The 13,227-nt window shown below is 43.1% G+C and overlaps 1 protein-coding gene across 2 annotated transcripts in view; it reads left to right on the top strand.

The window, feature by feature from the left end:
* The window catches only part of LOC125458723 (glypican-6-like), a 141,479-nt gene that overhangs the window by 84,515 nt on the left and 43,737 nt on the right, over nt 1-13,227 (top strand). For both annotated transcript variants that reach the window (XM_059651300.1, XM_059651299.1), the window contains one exon: nt 487-630. In XM_059651300.1, the coding sequence (XP_059507283.1) occupies nt 487-630 (144 nt within the window). The remainder of the gene's footprint in view (nt 1-486; nt 631-13,227) is intronic.

Genomic DNA, 13,227 nt, shown 5'->3' with positions numbered 1-13,227 from the left:
TTAATTGCTTTTAATTGGTGGCTTGCTAGACCATTTCAAAGGGCAGTTAAGACACTACCGCTTCGAGATGATTTGAAGTCACATGGAGGACATACTGGGTAACGATGGCAGATTTCCCTCCCTAAAAGGCATTGGTGAATCAGATGGTTACATAGTCATTAATTGACTGGTTTTAATTCCAGATTCTATGGAATTCACAGTTTATCATCTGCTGTGATGGGATTTGAATCTGATTTGTAGAGTATTAAACACTTAAATATAAACAAGGAACTATGAGTGCTGGAAATCAAAAATGCAAACAGAATAGGCTGTTAACCTGGTCCCCACTCCGGTGTCCAAAGTGGAAAATCACAATCTTCTCTATGTATGGTGGTTAAGCTTCATTTTAAACATTGAGAAACCCATTCCAAAAATGGACAAGCCAATTTAATTCATTTTATAAAAGTATGGCGTGTCTGATGGGTTGTCAATTTTAATTCCCTCTAGGCATTTCAAGGCTGTGGCAAACCGAAGACTTGGTCAGCAAGTCGCTCAGGTAGATCGGTGGCTGATGGATTTAATGCTCGATTCAGACCCTACCGTCCTGAAGAACGTCCTACGACAGCAGCTGGCACAAGTCTTGACAGACTGGTAAGCTTTAATGCTTTGTATTTGCTTTACAGGGTCCTGATATCTGATGAGCAGAGCCATATCCCTGTTAAGAGTTGAATGTAATATTGGCAAGCTCTTGATAAAACACGAGGAAAGATTAATTAACTGTTGTGCAGGGTCTGTTGAGGAAGCGAGACCACAAAGTGATAGAAACGTTCATTAGGTTTGAATGTAAATCCATATCTGACATGTATGACTCTTTTAAGGACCAGTGGACCAGCATATTCTTGAGGATGAAAGGTGAGGATGATTTGGGAGTCTTTGGTGATGAGAAATGTTGTAAGCTTAGGGCCATAAGACATCGCAGATATTTGGCCATTCAGCCCACTGAGTCTGCTCCACCATTCAATCATACCTGATGTTTCTGAACTCCATTCTGCACGTTTTTCCCGTAACTCTTGATCCCCCTGACAATCAAGAACCTAACTACGTACGTATTAAATATACTCAATGACCTAACTTCCAGAACCTCCTGTGGCAATGAGTTCCTTAGATTCACCACTCTCTGGCTGAAGAAGTATAGGACATAGAACATAGAATATAGAACAGTACAGCGCAGTACAGGCCCTTTGGTCCATGATGTTGTGCTGAACTTGTACCCTAATCCTAAGATCTACCTAACCTCCACCCCCACCTCATTACTATCATCCCTATGCCTAACTAACAGCCGCTTAAATGCCCCTATTAAGGCCGACTCCAGTACGCTCTGGCAATGCATTGCACGCCCCGGCCATTCTGAGTAAAGAACCTACCTCTGATGTCTCCCCTATATCTATCTCCTTTCACTTTTAATACTATGCCCCCTTGTAATAGCTACTTCTGCCCTAGGAAAAAGTCTCTGGCTGTCCACTCTATCTATACCTCTGATCATTTTGTACACCTCTATCAAGTCACCTCTCATCCTTCATCTTTCTAAAGAGAAAAGTCCTAGCTCTCTCAACCTTTCCTCATAAGACCCTCCCTCCATTCCAAGCAACATTCTGGTAAATCTCCTCTGCAGCTTTTCCAACACTTGCACATCTTTCCTGTAATGAGGTGACCAGAACTGGTCACTCCTGATGTGGCTGAACCAGGCTTTTGTATAGCTGGAGCATAACTTAATGGCTTTTAAACTCAATCCCTCTATTAATGAAAGCTAACACACCATACCCCTTCTTAACAACTCTGTCCCCCTGGGTGGCAGTTTTCAGGGAACTGTCGACATGAACCCCAAGATCCCTCTGCTCCTCCACACTGCCAAGAATCTTTCCGTTAACCCTGTATCCTGCTTTCAAGTCTGTCCTTCCAAACGAATTACCTCACACTTTTCAAGGATAAACTCCTTCTGTCACTTCTCAGCCCAGCTCTGCATCCTATCAATGTCCCATTGTAACCGAGAAGAGCCCTCCGCACTATCCACAATGCGACCCACCTTCGTATTGTCTGTGAACTTACTAATGCACCCTTCCACTCCTTCTTCTTCCAAATCATTTACGAAAATCACAAATAGAAGAAGACCCAGAACAGATCCTTGTGGTACACCACTCATAACTGAGCGCCATGTTGAATATTTTCCGTCCACTGCCACCCTTTACCTTCTAAGGGTCGGCCAATTCTGAACCAATCTGCCATATTTTTCCCTATCCCGTGCCTCCTTACTTTCTGCATGAGCCTACTATGGGGAACCTTATCAAACACCTTACTTAAATCCATGTATACCACACCCATTGCTCCACCTTCATCCACGTGTTTGGTCACCTCTTCAAAGAATTCAGTAAGGTTTGTGAGGCATGATCTACCCCTTACAAATCCATGATACCCATCACGTGTCAAACTGTGCCTTTCCAAGTGATCATAAATCCTGTCTCTCCGAGCCCTTTCCAATAATTTGCCCACCACTGATGTAAGACTAACTGGCCTATAATTTTCGGGGTTATCCTTATTCCCTTTTTTGAACAAGGGAATGACATTTTCCTCTTTCCAATTTTCTAGCACAATACTCATGGACAGTGAGGACAAAAAGATCATCGCCAAAGGCCTTGCAATCTCTTCCCTTCTTTCCCTAGAATCCTTAGATAAATCCCATCAGCCCTGGGGGACTTATCTATCTTCAACTTCCTCAAAGTTCCTTGTACAACTTTCTTACTAACATCAACCTCTTCTAGCCTACCTGCCTGTTTCACACTGTGTCCTCCCCTACAGCTAGGTCTCTCTGTTGTGATACCGAAGAAAAATATTCATTTAAGGACCTCTCCTATCTCTTTAGTACCCGTGAACAAATTCCCTTTACAATCCCTTATCGGCCCTACCCTTTCTCTGGTCATTCTGTTCCTCCTCATTTACGTGTAAAAAGCCTTGGAGTTTTCCTTGATCCTATCTGCCAAGGTTTTCTCATGCCCCCTTATAGCCCTCCTAAGCCCTTTCTTCAGCTCCTTCCCGGATAACTTGTATCCCTCTAGAGCCTTTTCTGTTCCTTGTTTCCTAAGCCTTTAATAAGCCGCCTCCTTCCTCTTAACCAGTCGTTCGACCTCTCTCGAGAACCAAGGCTACCTCACTCGGCTGCATCTTTCCTGTCTGCTAGGGACAAACTTATCAATCACATGCAGTAAGCATTCCGGAAACAAGCTCCACATTTCTATAGTGCGCTTAATTTCTTCACCTACCCCTCCTGGCATGTGAGTAACTTTGCCCACGTAAACTAATACTTCAAAGAGATCTGGCACTTTCTTCTCAACCAACTCCTGACCAGGTGGTACATTCTTTTGGAGCATTTTAGCTTCCAGTGTAATTTTCTTCACTACTTCAACAAAATTTACTCACCTATCCTGTTTTCCCATATCTGTCTTCCCAGTGCTTTTTCTGAACTGCCACAAACCTGCAACTTCATGTGGCTTACTTTTTTACAGGGAAAACACCTGAGCTTTTTACTTCTCTTTCCCTCGCACGGGTTTCCTTTTTACTATGCAGTAGGAGGGTAAAAGATGCCTTAAATGTTGCTAACTTGCCTGCTTCCACCTTCTCCACTGACAAAGTGTTTCATGGACCCACCACCCTCTGTGAAAACTTTTTCCTGCATTTCTCCCCTAAACTTTCCCCTTCTGACCTTGAACATGAATGTTTGCCCTTTTGTAGCTGATTTTTCCACACTGGGGAAAAAGCCTCTGACTATCCACCCTATTTCTGCTCCTCATAATTTTGTAGATCCCTATCAGCTCGCTCCTCAGCCTCTATTTTCCCAGTGAAAACTGTCCAAGTTTATCCAATCTCTCCTCATATGCCACCTTGACTACCTTGTCCACTTGTGTTGCCAATCCCAGGGATCTGTGGACCTATATGCCCAGATCCGTCTGTCGTGCTCCCTAGGGTCCAGCCATTTATTGTGTAATTCGCACCTGCAATTGCATCTTCCAAAATGCATCACCTCTCATTTGTCCATATTCATATATTGTCTGCCATTTCTGTGCCCAAATCTCCTCAGTACCTGCAATTCTGCCAATTTTGGTGTCATTTGCAAACTTAGTGATCAGACCAGCTACATTTCACTCCAGATCATTGTTGTATATATTACAACATAGGTCCCGGCACTGACCCCTGCGGAACACCTCTAGTTACTGATTTCGATTCCAAAAAGCACCCTTCTACTTCAAATCTGTCTTCAATGAACCAGCCAGCTTTGTATCCTATAAGACTGTATATTCTGTACCACCCTGCCACGAGGCACCTTACCAAATGCCTTACTAAATTCCATGTAGGCAACATCCACTGCTCCTCCTTTGTCAATCATTCTTGTCACCTCCTCAAAAAATTCAATTAAGTTGAGACCAAAACAATGCTAAGATGTCTGTTAAGACTCCACCTGTTCCCTCCCTTGCTTCCCACAGTATCCAGTTGGCCTTCCCCCAAATGAATACCTTGGAGATTTGTCTGCTTTAATGCATTTCAAGATATCCAATGCTTCCTCCTTCTTTGGGTTGACCTATCTGAGAGTATTTGCACATCTTTCCCTAACCTCAACATCCCTCTCTTTAGTGAATACTGACCATAAAGTACTCATTAAGGATCTTGCCCATAACCGCCACCTCTTTCCCTAGGTTCCCAACATTGTACACATGCCTTGGGATTCTCCTTTAAACCTGTTGGCTAGGTCATTTCATGGTTTCTTTTAGCCCTGCTAACTCCCGGTTTGAGCTCCTTCCTACTCTTTCTGTATTCCTCAAGATATTATCTATTTTCAGTTGTCCAGACTTGAGGTAAGTTTCCTTTTTTTTTTGACTAAGCTGATAAGTGTCTGTCTCATCCAAAGTTCCCGAAATACTGCCACTGCTGTCCTTCAGTTTCACAGGAGTATGCCTATCCAGCACTCTAATCAAGTGGTCTTTAAAAGACAGCCACATATCAGTTTTGGATTTACCCTCAAACAACCTCTCCCAATCCACATTCTTCAATTCTTGCCTAATTTGGTTGTAGTTGGCCTTCCCCCAAATGAACACCTTTATCCGACATCTGCTGTTGTCCTTACCCATGAGTATCTGAAAGTTGAATCAATAAATTGCTGTGTCTGGAATCACATCCCATTGAGAGCATGGCATATTCATGCTTTTCCCTGAATCTTCCATGAAAATTCCTTCCAGAAGTGAATGTTTGATGTGTACTGCCTTTCAGGCCCCTGCTTCCCAGTTAGCATTCTCTTATGTTTACTGAACAATGGCAGTGTTAGTTTTTGTTATGTGATAACATGCCAAACACTTAACCAATTGATAAATACGAGTCATTGATGATTGGACAAAAGCCCTAAGGTATGGAAATCATAGGCAATTTTTCATGCATGACATTAGCTTTTTTATTTTTCCTTGATTTATAGTGTATGCAAACAGGCCAAAATATATGAGCAACTTACTCCAGATACTGGAATCTGTACGGAAAACAACAAATGCTGGCAATCTCGGTGGATCAGACGGCATCCACGGAGACGGAGCAAGTTAAAGTTTTGAGTCTAGATGACCTTCATCAGAGCTGAAGCGATGTGAAGCATTAGGATTATTCCACGGCACAACATCGTGGGCTGAAGGGTCTGTACTGTGCTGTAATGTTCTATGTTCCATGTTCTATGAAGTGTGGAGGGGGCAGCATTTATGCTATCCATAGCATTAAATGCTGCCCCCTCCACGCTTCACTTCAGCTCTGTTGAAGGATCATCTAGATTTGAAACGTTAGCTTGCTGTCTGTCCATGGATGCCGTCTAATCCACTGTGATTGCCAGCATTTGTTGTTTTCAGGTCAAAATATATCACTAGTTTCCTGCGTGCTCCTTGTATCTTCAAGAAGTCCAATGATAAGTAGAGAACGTTGTCACAGTAAGAAACAATATGGAACAAAGAACTGCAGAGTAGATAAATCATTCAATGATACCATGACATAGGCGACCTTATTCCACATATGCATCGTTGCTATTATCTCGTAAATGAGGGGACCAAAACACTTCAGTATTCTCAGTATGGTCTAACTGTACCTTACATAGTTTCAACAAGACTTCCGTCTTGTTATGCTCCATTCCCTTTGAAATAAAAGCTGGCAGTCCGTTTGACTTCCTTGTTACCAGGAAATTTGTGATTCATGCTCCAGATCCCACTGTGCTGCAGTTTTCTGCAATTTCTTTGTATTTAAGGAATATCCAGTAGTTCCTTTCCTGACAAAATACATAACCTCACCTTTTCCCACGTTATAATTCATTTATCAGACTTTTGCCCACTTGCATAACCTTCTTGGTCCCTCTGTAGACTCTGTGTCATCCTTATGACTTGCCTGCCCACATGCATTTATGTCATCTGCAAACATGTTGATTATACATTCAATGCCATACAAAACATGAATAATTGTTTTGCCAGTATTTCACTTGTTACTGGTTGCCATCCTGAAATACATACTTTATCCCAATTCTCGCTCCCCTATGAGCCAATCCTTCCTTCATGTTAATGTAACAGGGCTTTAAACTTCTGAGTCGGGCGGGATAGGAGAGCGAAAGCGACAGGGAGTATGGAGTTAAATGGAAAGATCAGCAGCAGGATAGTATTTGTACAGGTGGGTTTAAGCTCGAGGCAGACTAGGAATGCATCAAAAAGGAAGGATAACTTAAGACATCTTATGATTTCCAATATCTCTAATAATAAGACAGTTAGCAATAAGGCACTTTACCTAAATGCTCGTAGTATTCGGAACAAAGTAGATGAATTAATTGCACAAATCATTTTAAATGATTATGGTGTTGTAGGCATCACAGAGACATGATTTCCAGGGTTCAGGACTGGCAGTTAAACATTCAAGGATTTACAACTTATCAAAAAGACAGGGCGGTGGGCACAGGGGGTGGGGTTGCCATTTTAGTTAAGAATGAAATTAAATCTATGGCACTGAATGACATAGGGTCAGATGATGTGGAGTCTGTGTGGGTGGAGTTGATGAACCACAAAGGCAAAAAAACCATAATGGGAGTTATGTACAGACCTCTGAACAGTGAGCAGGACCAGGGGCGCAAGATGTACCAGGAAATAGATAGGGCATGTCAGAAAGGCAAGGTCACGGTGATCATGGGGGACTTCAATATGCAGGTGGACTGGGTGAATAATGTTGCTGGTGGATCCAAAAAGCGAATTCATGGAATGTTTATAGGATGGCCTTTTGGAACAGCTTGTGATGGAGCCCACAAGGGAGCAGGCTATTCTGGACTTAGTGCTATGTAATGAGCCAGACTTTATAAAAGATCTTAAAGTAAGGGAACACTTAGGAGGCAGCGGTCATAATATGGTAGAGTCTGCAGTTTGAAAGAGAGAAGGCAAAATCGGATGTAATGGTGTTACAGTTAAATAAAGGTAATTACAGGAGCATGAGAGAGGAATTGACAAAAATCGACTGGAAGCAGAGCCCAGCGGGGAAGACAGTAGAGCAACATTGGCAGGAGTTTCTGGGTGTAATTGGGGACCCAGTACAGAGGCTCATCCCAAAGAAAATAAAGATTATCTGGGGGGTTGGGGGGGCAGGGGGTGGGGTTTAGACAGCTATGGCTGACGAAGGAATTCAGTAAATGTATCAAAGAAAAAGAGACTATAAAGTGGCCAAGAGCACTGGGAAATCAGAAGATTGGGGAGGCTACAAAAACAGAGGATAACAAAGACAGAAATAAGGAAGAAGAGGATCAAATATGAAGGTAGGCTAGCTAGTAATATTAGAAATAAAGAAACAAAGAAACCTACAGCACGGAAACAGGCCCTTCGGCCCTCCAAGCCTGTGCCAATCAAGATCCTCTGTCTAACCTGTCATCTATTTTCTAACGGTCTGTGTCCATTCGCTCCCTGCCCATCCATGTACCTGTCCAAATATATGTTAAAAGACGCTAACGTGTCTGCGTCTACCACCTCCGCTGGCAATGCGTTCCAGGCACCCACCGCCCTCTGTGTAAAGAACTTTCCACACATATCTCCCCTCATCCCCTCAACTTTCCTCCTCTCACTTTGAACTCATGGCCCCTAGTAATTGAGTCCCCCACTCTGCGGGGGGTGGGGGGGAAGAAAAGCTTCTTGCTATCCACCCTGTCTATACCCCTCATGATTTTGTAGACCTTAATCAGGTCCCCCCTCAATCTCCGTCTTTCCAATGAAAATAATCCTAATCTACTCAACTTCTCTTCATAGCTAGCACCCTCCATACCAGGCAACATCCTGGTGAACCACCTCTGCACCCTCTCCAAAGCATCCACGTCCTTTTGGTAATGTAGCGACCAGAACTGCGCACAGTACTCCAAATGTGGGCGAACCAAAGTCCTATACAACTGCAACATGACCTGCCAACTCTTGTACCCAATACCCTGCCCAATGAAGGAAAGCATGCCATACGCCGCCTTGACCGCCCTATTGACCTGCGTTGTCATCTTCAGGGAACAATGGACCTGAACACCCAGATCTCTCTGTTCATCATTTTTCCCTAGGACTTTTCCATTTACTGTATAGTTTGCCCTTGAATTCGATCTTCCAAAATGCATCACCTCGCATTTGCCCGGATTGAACTCCAAATGATAGTAAAAGTTTCTTTGAATACATAAGAAACAAACCAGAGGCAAAAGCAGACATTGGGCCGTTCCAAATTGATGCTGGAAGCTAGTGATGGGAGATAAGGAAATAGCTGAAGAACTTAATAAGTACTTTGCATCAGTCTTCACAGTGGAAGACATGAGTAGTATCCCAACAATTAAGGAGAGTTAGGGGCTGAGTTGAGTATGGTAGGCATTACAAAAGAGAAAGTGCTAGAAAAGCTAAAAGGTCTGAAAATTAATAAATCTACTGACCCCGATGGACTACATCCTCGAGTTCTGTGGGAGGTGGCTGAGGAAATAGCGGAGGCTTTTGCTGTGATCTTTCAAAAGTCACTTGAGTCAGGGGAAGTCCCAGATGACTGGATAATTGCTGTTGTAACCCCTTTGTTTACGAAAGGATCAAGACAAAAAATGGAAAATTATAGGCTGATTAGCCTAACCTCGATTGTTGGTAAAATTCTAGAATCCATTGTTAAGGAGGAGATTTCTAAATTCTTGGAAGTACAACGTTGAGTTAGAACAAGTCAGCATGGATTTAGTAAGGGGAAGTGGTGCCTGACAAACCTGTTAGAATTCTTTGAAGAGGTAACAAGTTGGTTAAACCAGGGAAACTCTGGATGTTATCTATCTAGCCTTTCAAAAGACCTTTGATAAGGTGCCTCATGGGAGGTTGCTGAGTAAGGTCAGGGCCTATGGTGTTCGAGGTGAGCTACTGGCTTGGATTGAGGATTGGCTGTCTGATAGAAGGCAGAGAGTTGGGATAGCAGGCTCTTTTTTGGAATGGCAACTGGTGACAAGTGGTGTCCCGCAGGATTCAGTGTTGGGGCTGCAGCTGTTCACTTTATTTATTAATGATCTGGATGAAGGGACTGGGGACATGCTGGCAAAGTTTGCCGATGATACGAAGATAGGTGGACAGCCAGGTAGTGCTGAGGTGTTGGGGAAGCTGCAGAAAGATTTAGACGGTTTAGGAGAGTGGTCCAGGAAATGGCTGATGAAATTCAACGTGAGCAAATGCGAGGTCTTGCACTTTGTAAAAAAGAATATAGGTATGGACTATTTTTTTTAAACGGTGAGAAAATTGATAAAGCCGAAGTACAAAGGGATCTTGGAGTGCTCGTCCAGGATTCTCTAAAGGTTAACTTGCATGTTGAGTCTGTGATTTAAGAAAGCGAATGTAATGTTGTCGTTTATCTCGAGGGTTAGAATATAAAAGCAGCGATGTGCTTCTGAGACTTTATAAAGCTCTAGTTAGGCCCCATTTAGAATACGGTGCCCAATTTTGGGCCCCACACCTCAGGAAGGACATACTGGCGCTCAAGCATGTTCAGCGGAGATTCACATGGATGATCCCTGGAATGCTAGATTTAACATACGATGAACAGCTGAGGATCCTGGGATTGTATTCATTAGCGTTTAGAAGGTTGAGGGGAGATCTAACAGAAACTTACAAGATAATGTATGGCTTAGAAAGGGTGGACGCTGGCAAGTTGTTTCCGTTAGGCGGGGAGGCTAGGACCTGTGGGCACAGCCTTAGAATTAGAGGGGGTAAGTTTAGAATGGAAATGAGGAGACATTTCTTCAGCCAGAGTGGTGGGCCCGTGGAATTCATTGCCACGGAGCGTAGCGGCGGCCGGGATGTTAAATGTCTTCGAGGCAGATATTGGTAATTTCTTGATCTTGCAAGGAATTAAGGGCTATGGGGAGAGTGCAGGTAAGTAGAGTTGAAATGCGCATCAGCCTTGATTTAATGGCGGAGTGGACTCGATGGGCTGAATGGCCTTACTTCCACTCCTATGTCTTATGGTCTAAATTACTATTTCCAATATGATAGATTCTATTACGTTGGCTTTCATGAAGCATCTTATCAAATGTCTTCTGAAAATTCACATGTGTTACACCTATTGATTCACTTGTATCTATCCTGCTTGTCATCTTTTCGAAGAGTTGCAATAAATCTGTCAGGCATGATTTCCGTTCATGAAGTCATACTGACTCTGATTATGACCTATTTCTAAATGCTTTGGTCCTTACATATTTTATGTAGTAGATCTTTAGCATTTTCCCAATTACAGATGTTGAGCCAACTGGCCTATAGTTATGTTTTTTTTTTTGCTGCCTTCTCTTCCACATTTAAGGGTGTAACATCGGGTATATTCCAATTGTCTAGGACTTTTCCAGAATTTCAGCATTTTTGGAAGATTGTCACCATGTTATCCACAATCTTTGTAGCTACTTCTTTCAGAATCCGAGGATGCAATCCATCAGGTCCAGGGAGCATATCATTCTTTAGCCTCCTTAGTTTCCCCAGTACCTCCTCTTGAATGATAGGAATTGTATTTATTGCTACCTCCATTTTAGGAGTTTGATTATGTCCTAGATCAATCTACCCTGCATACCCTACATTTTACTATCCTTCAAGTGCCTATCCAAGCGTTCCTAAAAATCCTTAAAGTATCTGACTCCACTACCACTGCTGACAGCGCATTCCACATGTCACACCACATGTGTGAAGAACCTACCTCTGACATCTTCCCTAAGCCTCCCTCCAATCACCGTAAACTCATGCCCCCCCCCCCCCCATAATAGTCATTTCTGCCCTGGGGAAAAAGTTTCTGACTATCTAATTTATCAATGCCTCTCATCAACTTGTACACCTCTCGTCCTTCCTTGCTTCACTGAAAAAAGCCCTAGCTGTCTCAACCTTTCCTTGCAAGACCTGCCCTCCAGTCCAGGCAGCATCCTGGTAAACCTCCACTGCACCCTCTCTAAAACTTGCACATCTTTTGTGTAATGAGGTGACCAGAACTGAACATGATATTCCAAGTGTGGACTAACCAGAGTTTTATAGAGCTGCAGCATAACCTCACAGCTGTAAAACTCAATTTCCCTGCCAATGAAAGCCAACTCACCATTCGCCTTCTTTACAACCCTATCAACATGGGTGGCAACTTTGAGGGATCTGTGGATGTGGACCCCAAGATCTCTCTCTTCATCCACAATGCCAAGAATCCTGCCATTACCCCTGTATTCTGCAGTCATATTTGACCTTCCAAAATGAATCACTTCACACTTTTCTCAGTTGAATCCCACCTGCCACTTCTTTGCCCAGGTCTGCATCCTGGCATTGTCCCATTGCAACCTACAACAGCCCTCCACGCTATCCACAATTCTACCAACGTTCGTGACATTGGCAAACTTACTAACCCACCCTTCTACTTCCTCATCTAAGTCATTTATCAAGATCACAAAGAGCAGAGGTCTCAGAATGGATCCTTGCAGAACACCACTGGTCATTGAGCTCCAGGCTGAATACTTTCCAACTACTACCACCCTGTCATCTATCGGACAGCCAGTTTTATATCCAGACAGCCAAATTTATCTGAACCCCATGGCTCCTTACTTTCTGAATGAGCCACAATCTCCACATTTCTGTTGTGCATTTATCTGAGAATATCTGATCCCAACTGGTGCTCCATAGTTCTTGCCTAATAGCATTGTAATTCCCCCTCAGCCAATTAAATACTTCCATACTGTTCTGCTCCTATCCCTCTCCATGACTATAGTGAAAGCCAGGGACTTGTGATCACTATCACCAAAATACACTCTCTCTGAGAGATCGGACACCTGACCTTGTTCTTTTCATGTATTTAAAGTTATTACTTGCTAGCTTATTCCCATAGTTTATTTTCTCCTTGTATTTTTTTGATTGTGCTTTAATAGTTTTTCAAAGTTTTGCATTCATTTTTTCCTTTCAATTTGATATTGCCCTGAATTTCCTTGATTAACCTTGGTCAGTTTGTTCCTTCCCTAAAATCTTCCTTTCTCACTGGGATATAACTTTGTCAGTCGTAAACTATTTCTCCGGTGCCTGGCATTGTTCCTCAACCATCTTTTCTAATGAACTTCTTTCCCAGTCCACTTCAACCAATGCTGCCCTTATTGTTACCTAATTTCCCTTATTTAATTATAGCACAGTTGTCCTGAATTTCTCTCTCTCAGACTGAATGCTAAATTCTGCCATGTTATGGTCACTGTTCCTTAGGGGCTGTTGAGACTATTTATTAAACCAGCCTCATTGCAAATTTGCAGATTCAAGATAGCCTGATTGCTGGTTGGATCCACAGAATATTGTTTGTGAAAACTGCTGAATACAATGTAAGAATTCTTCTCTGGCTATTTATGCCAATTTGATTTTCGAAATCTAGTTGAAGATTAAAGTCACTCATAATATGTTTAAAGGAACAGGGTGAGGATAGAAAACTTGTTGGACACTTTAGCTGTAACCTATCAGCTCTTCCCACCTCACTGACTGTTCCCCAGCATGACTTACCTGCGCTCAACTATCACTATCTCACCTCCTTCCCCAGCCCCTCATATCCCTGCCTCCTTGGCCTGTCCATCTTCTCTCCCACCTGTCTGCTCCTCCCACCTCCACTGACCAATCCCCACTGATCGCCTTCCTCAGCCCCAACCCCCCATCCCCATTTATTTCAGATCCCCCTTCCCCTCCC

This window comes from Stegostoma tigrinum, chromosome 15 (assembly GCF_030684315.1).
Source record: "Stegostoma tigrinum isolate sSteTig4 chromosome 15, sSteTig4.hap1, whole genome shotgun sequence".
NCBI classification, from domain to species: Eukaryota; Metazoa; Chordata; class Chondrichthyes; order Orectolobiformes; family Stegostomatidae; genus Stegostoma; species Stegostoma tigrinum.
Note: the sequence above shows the minus strand (reverse complement) of the source record. Positions and strands in the feature narration are given on the sequence as shown.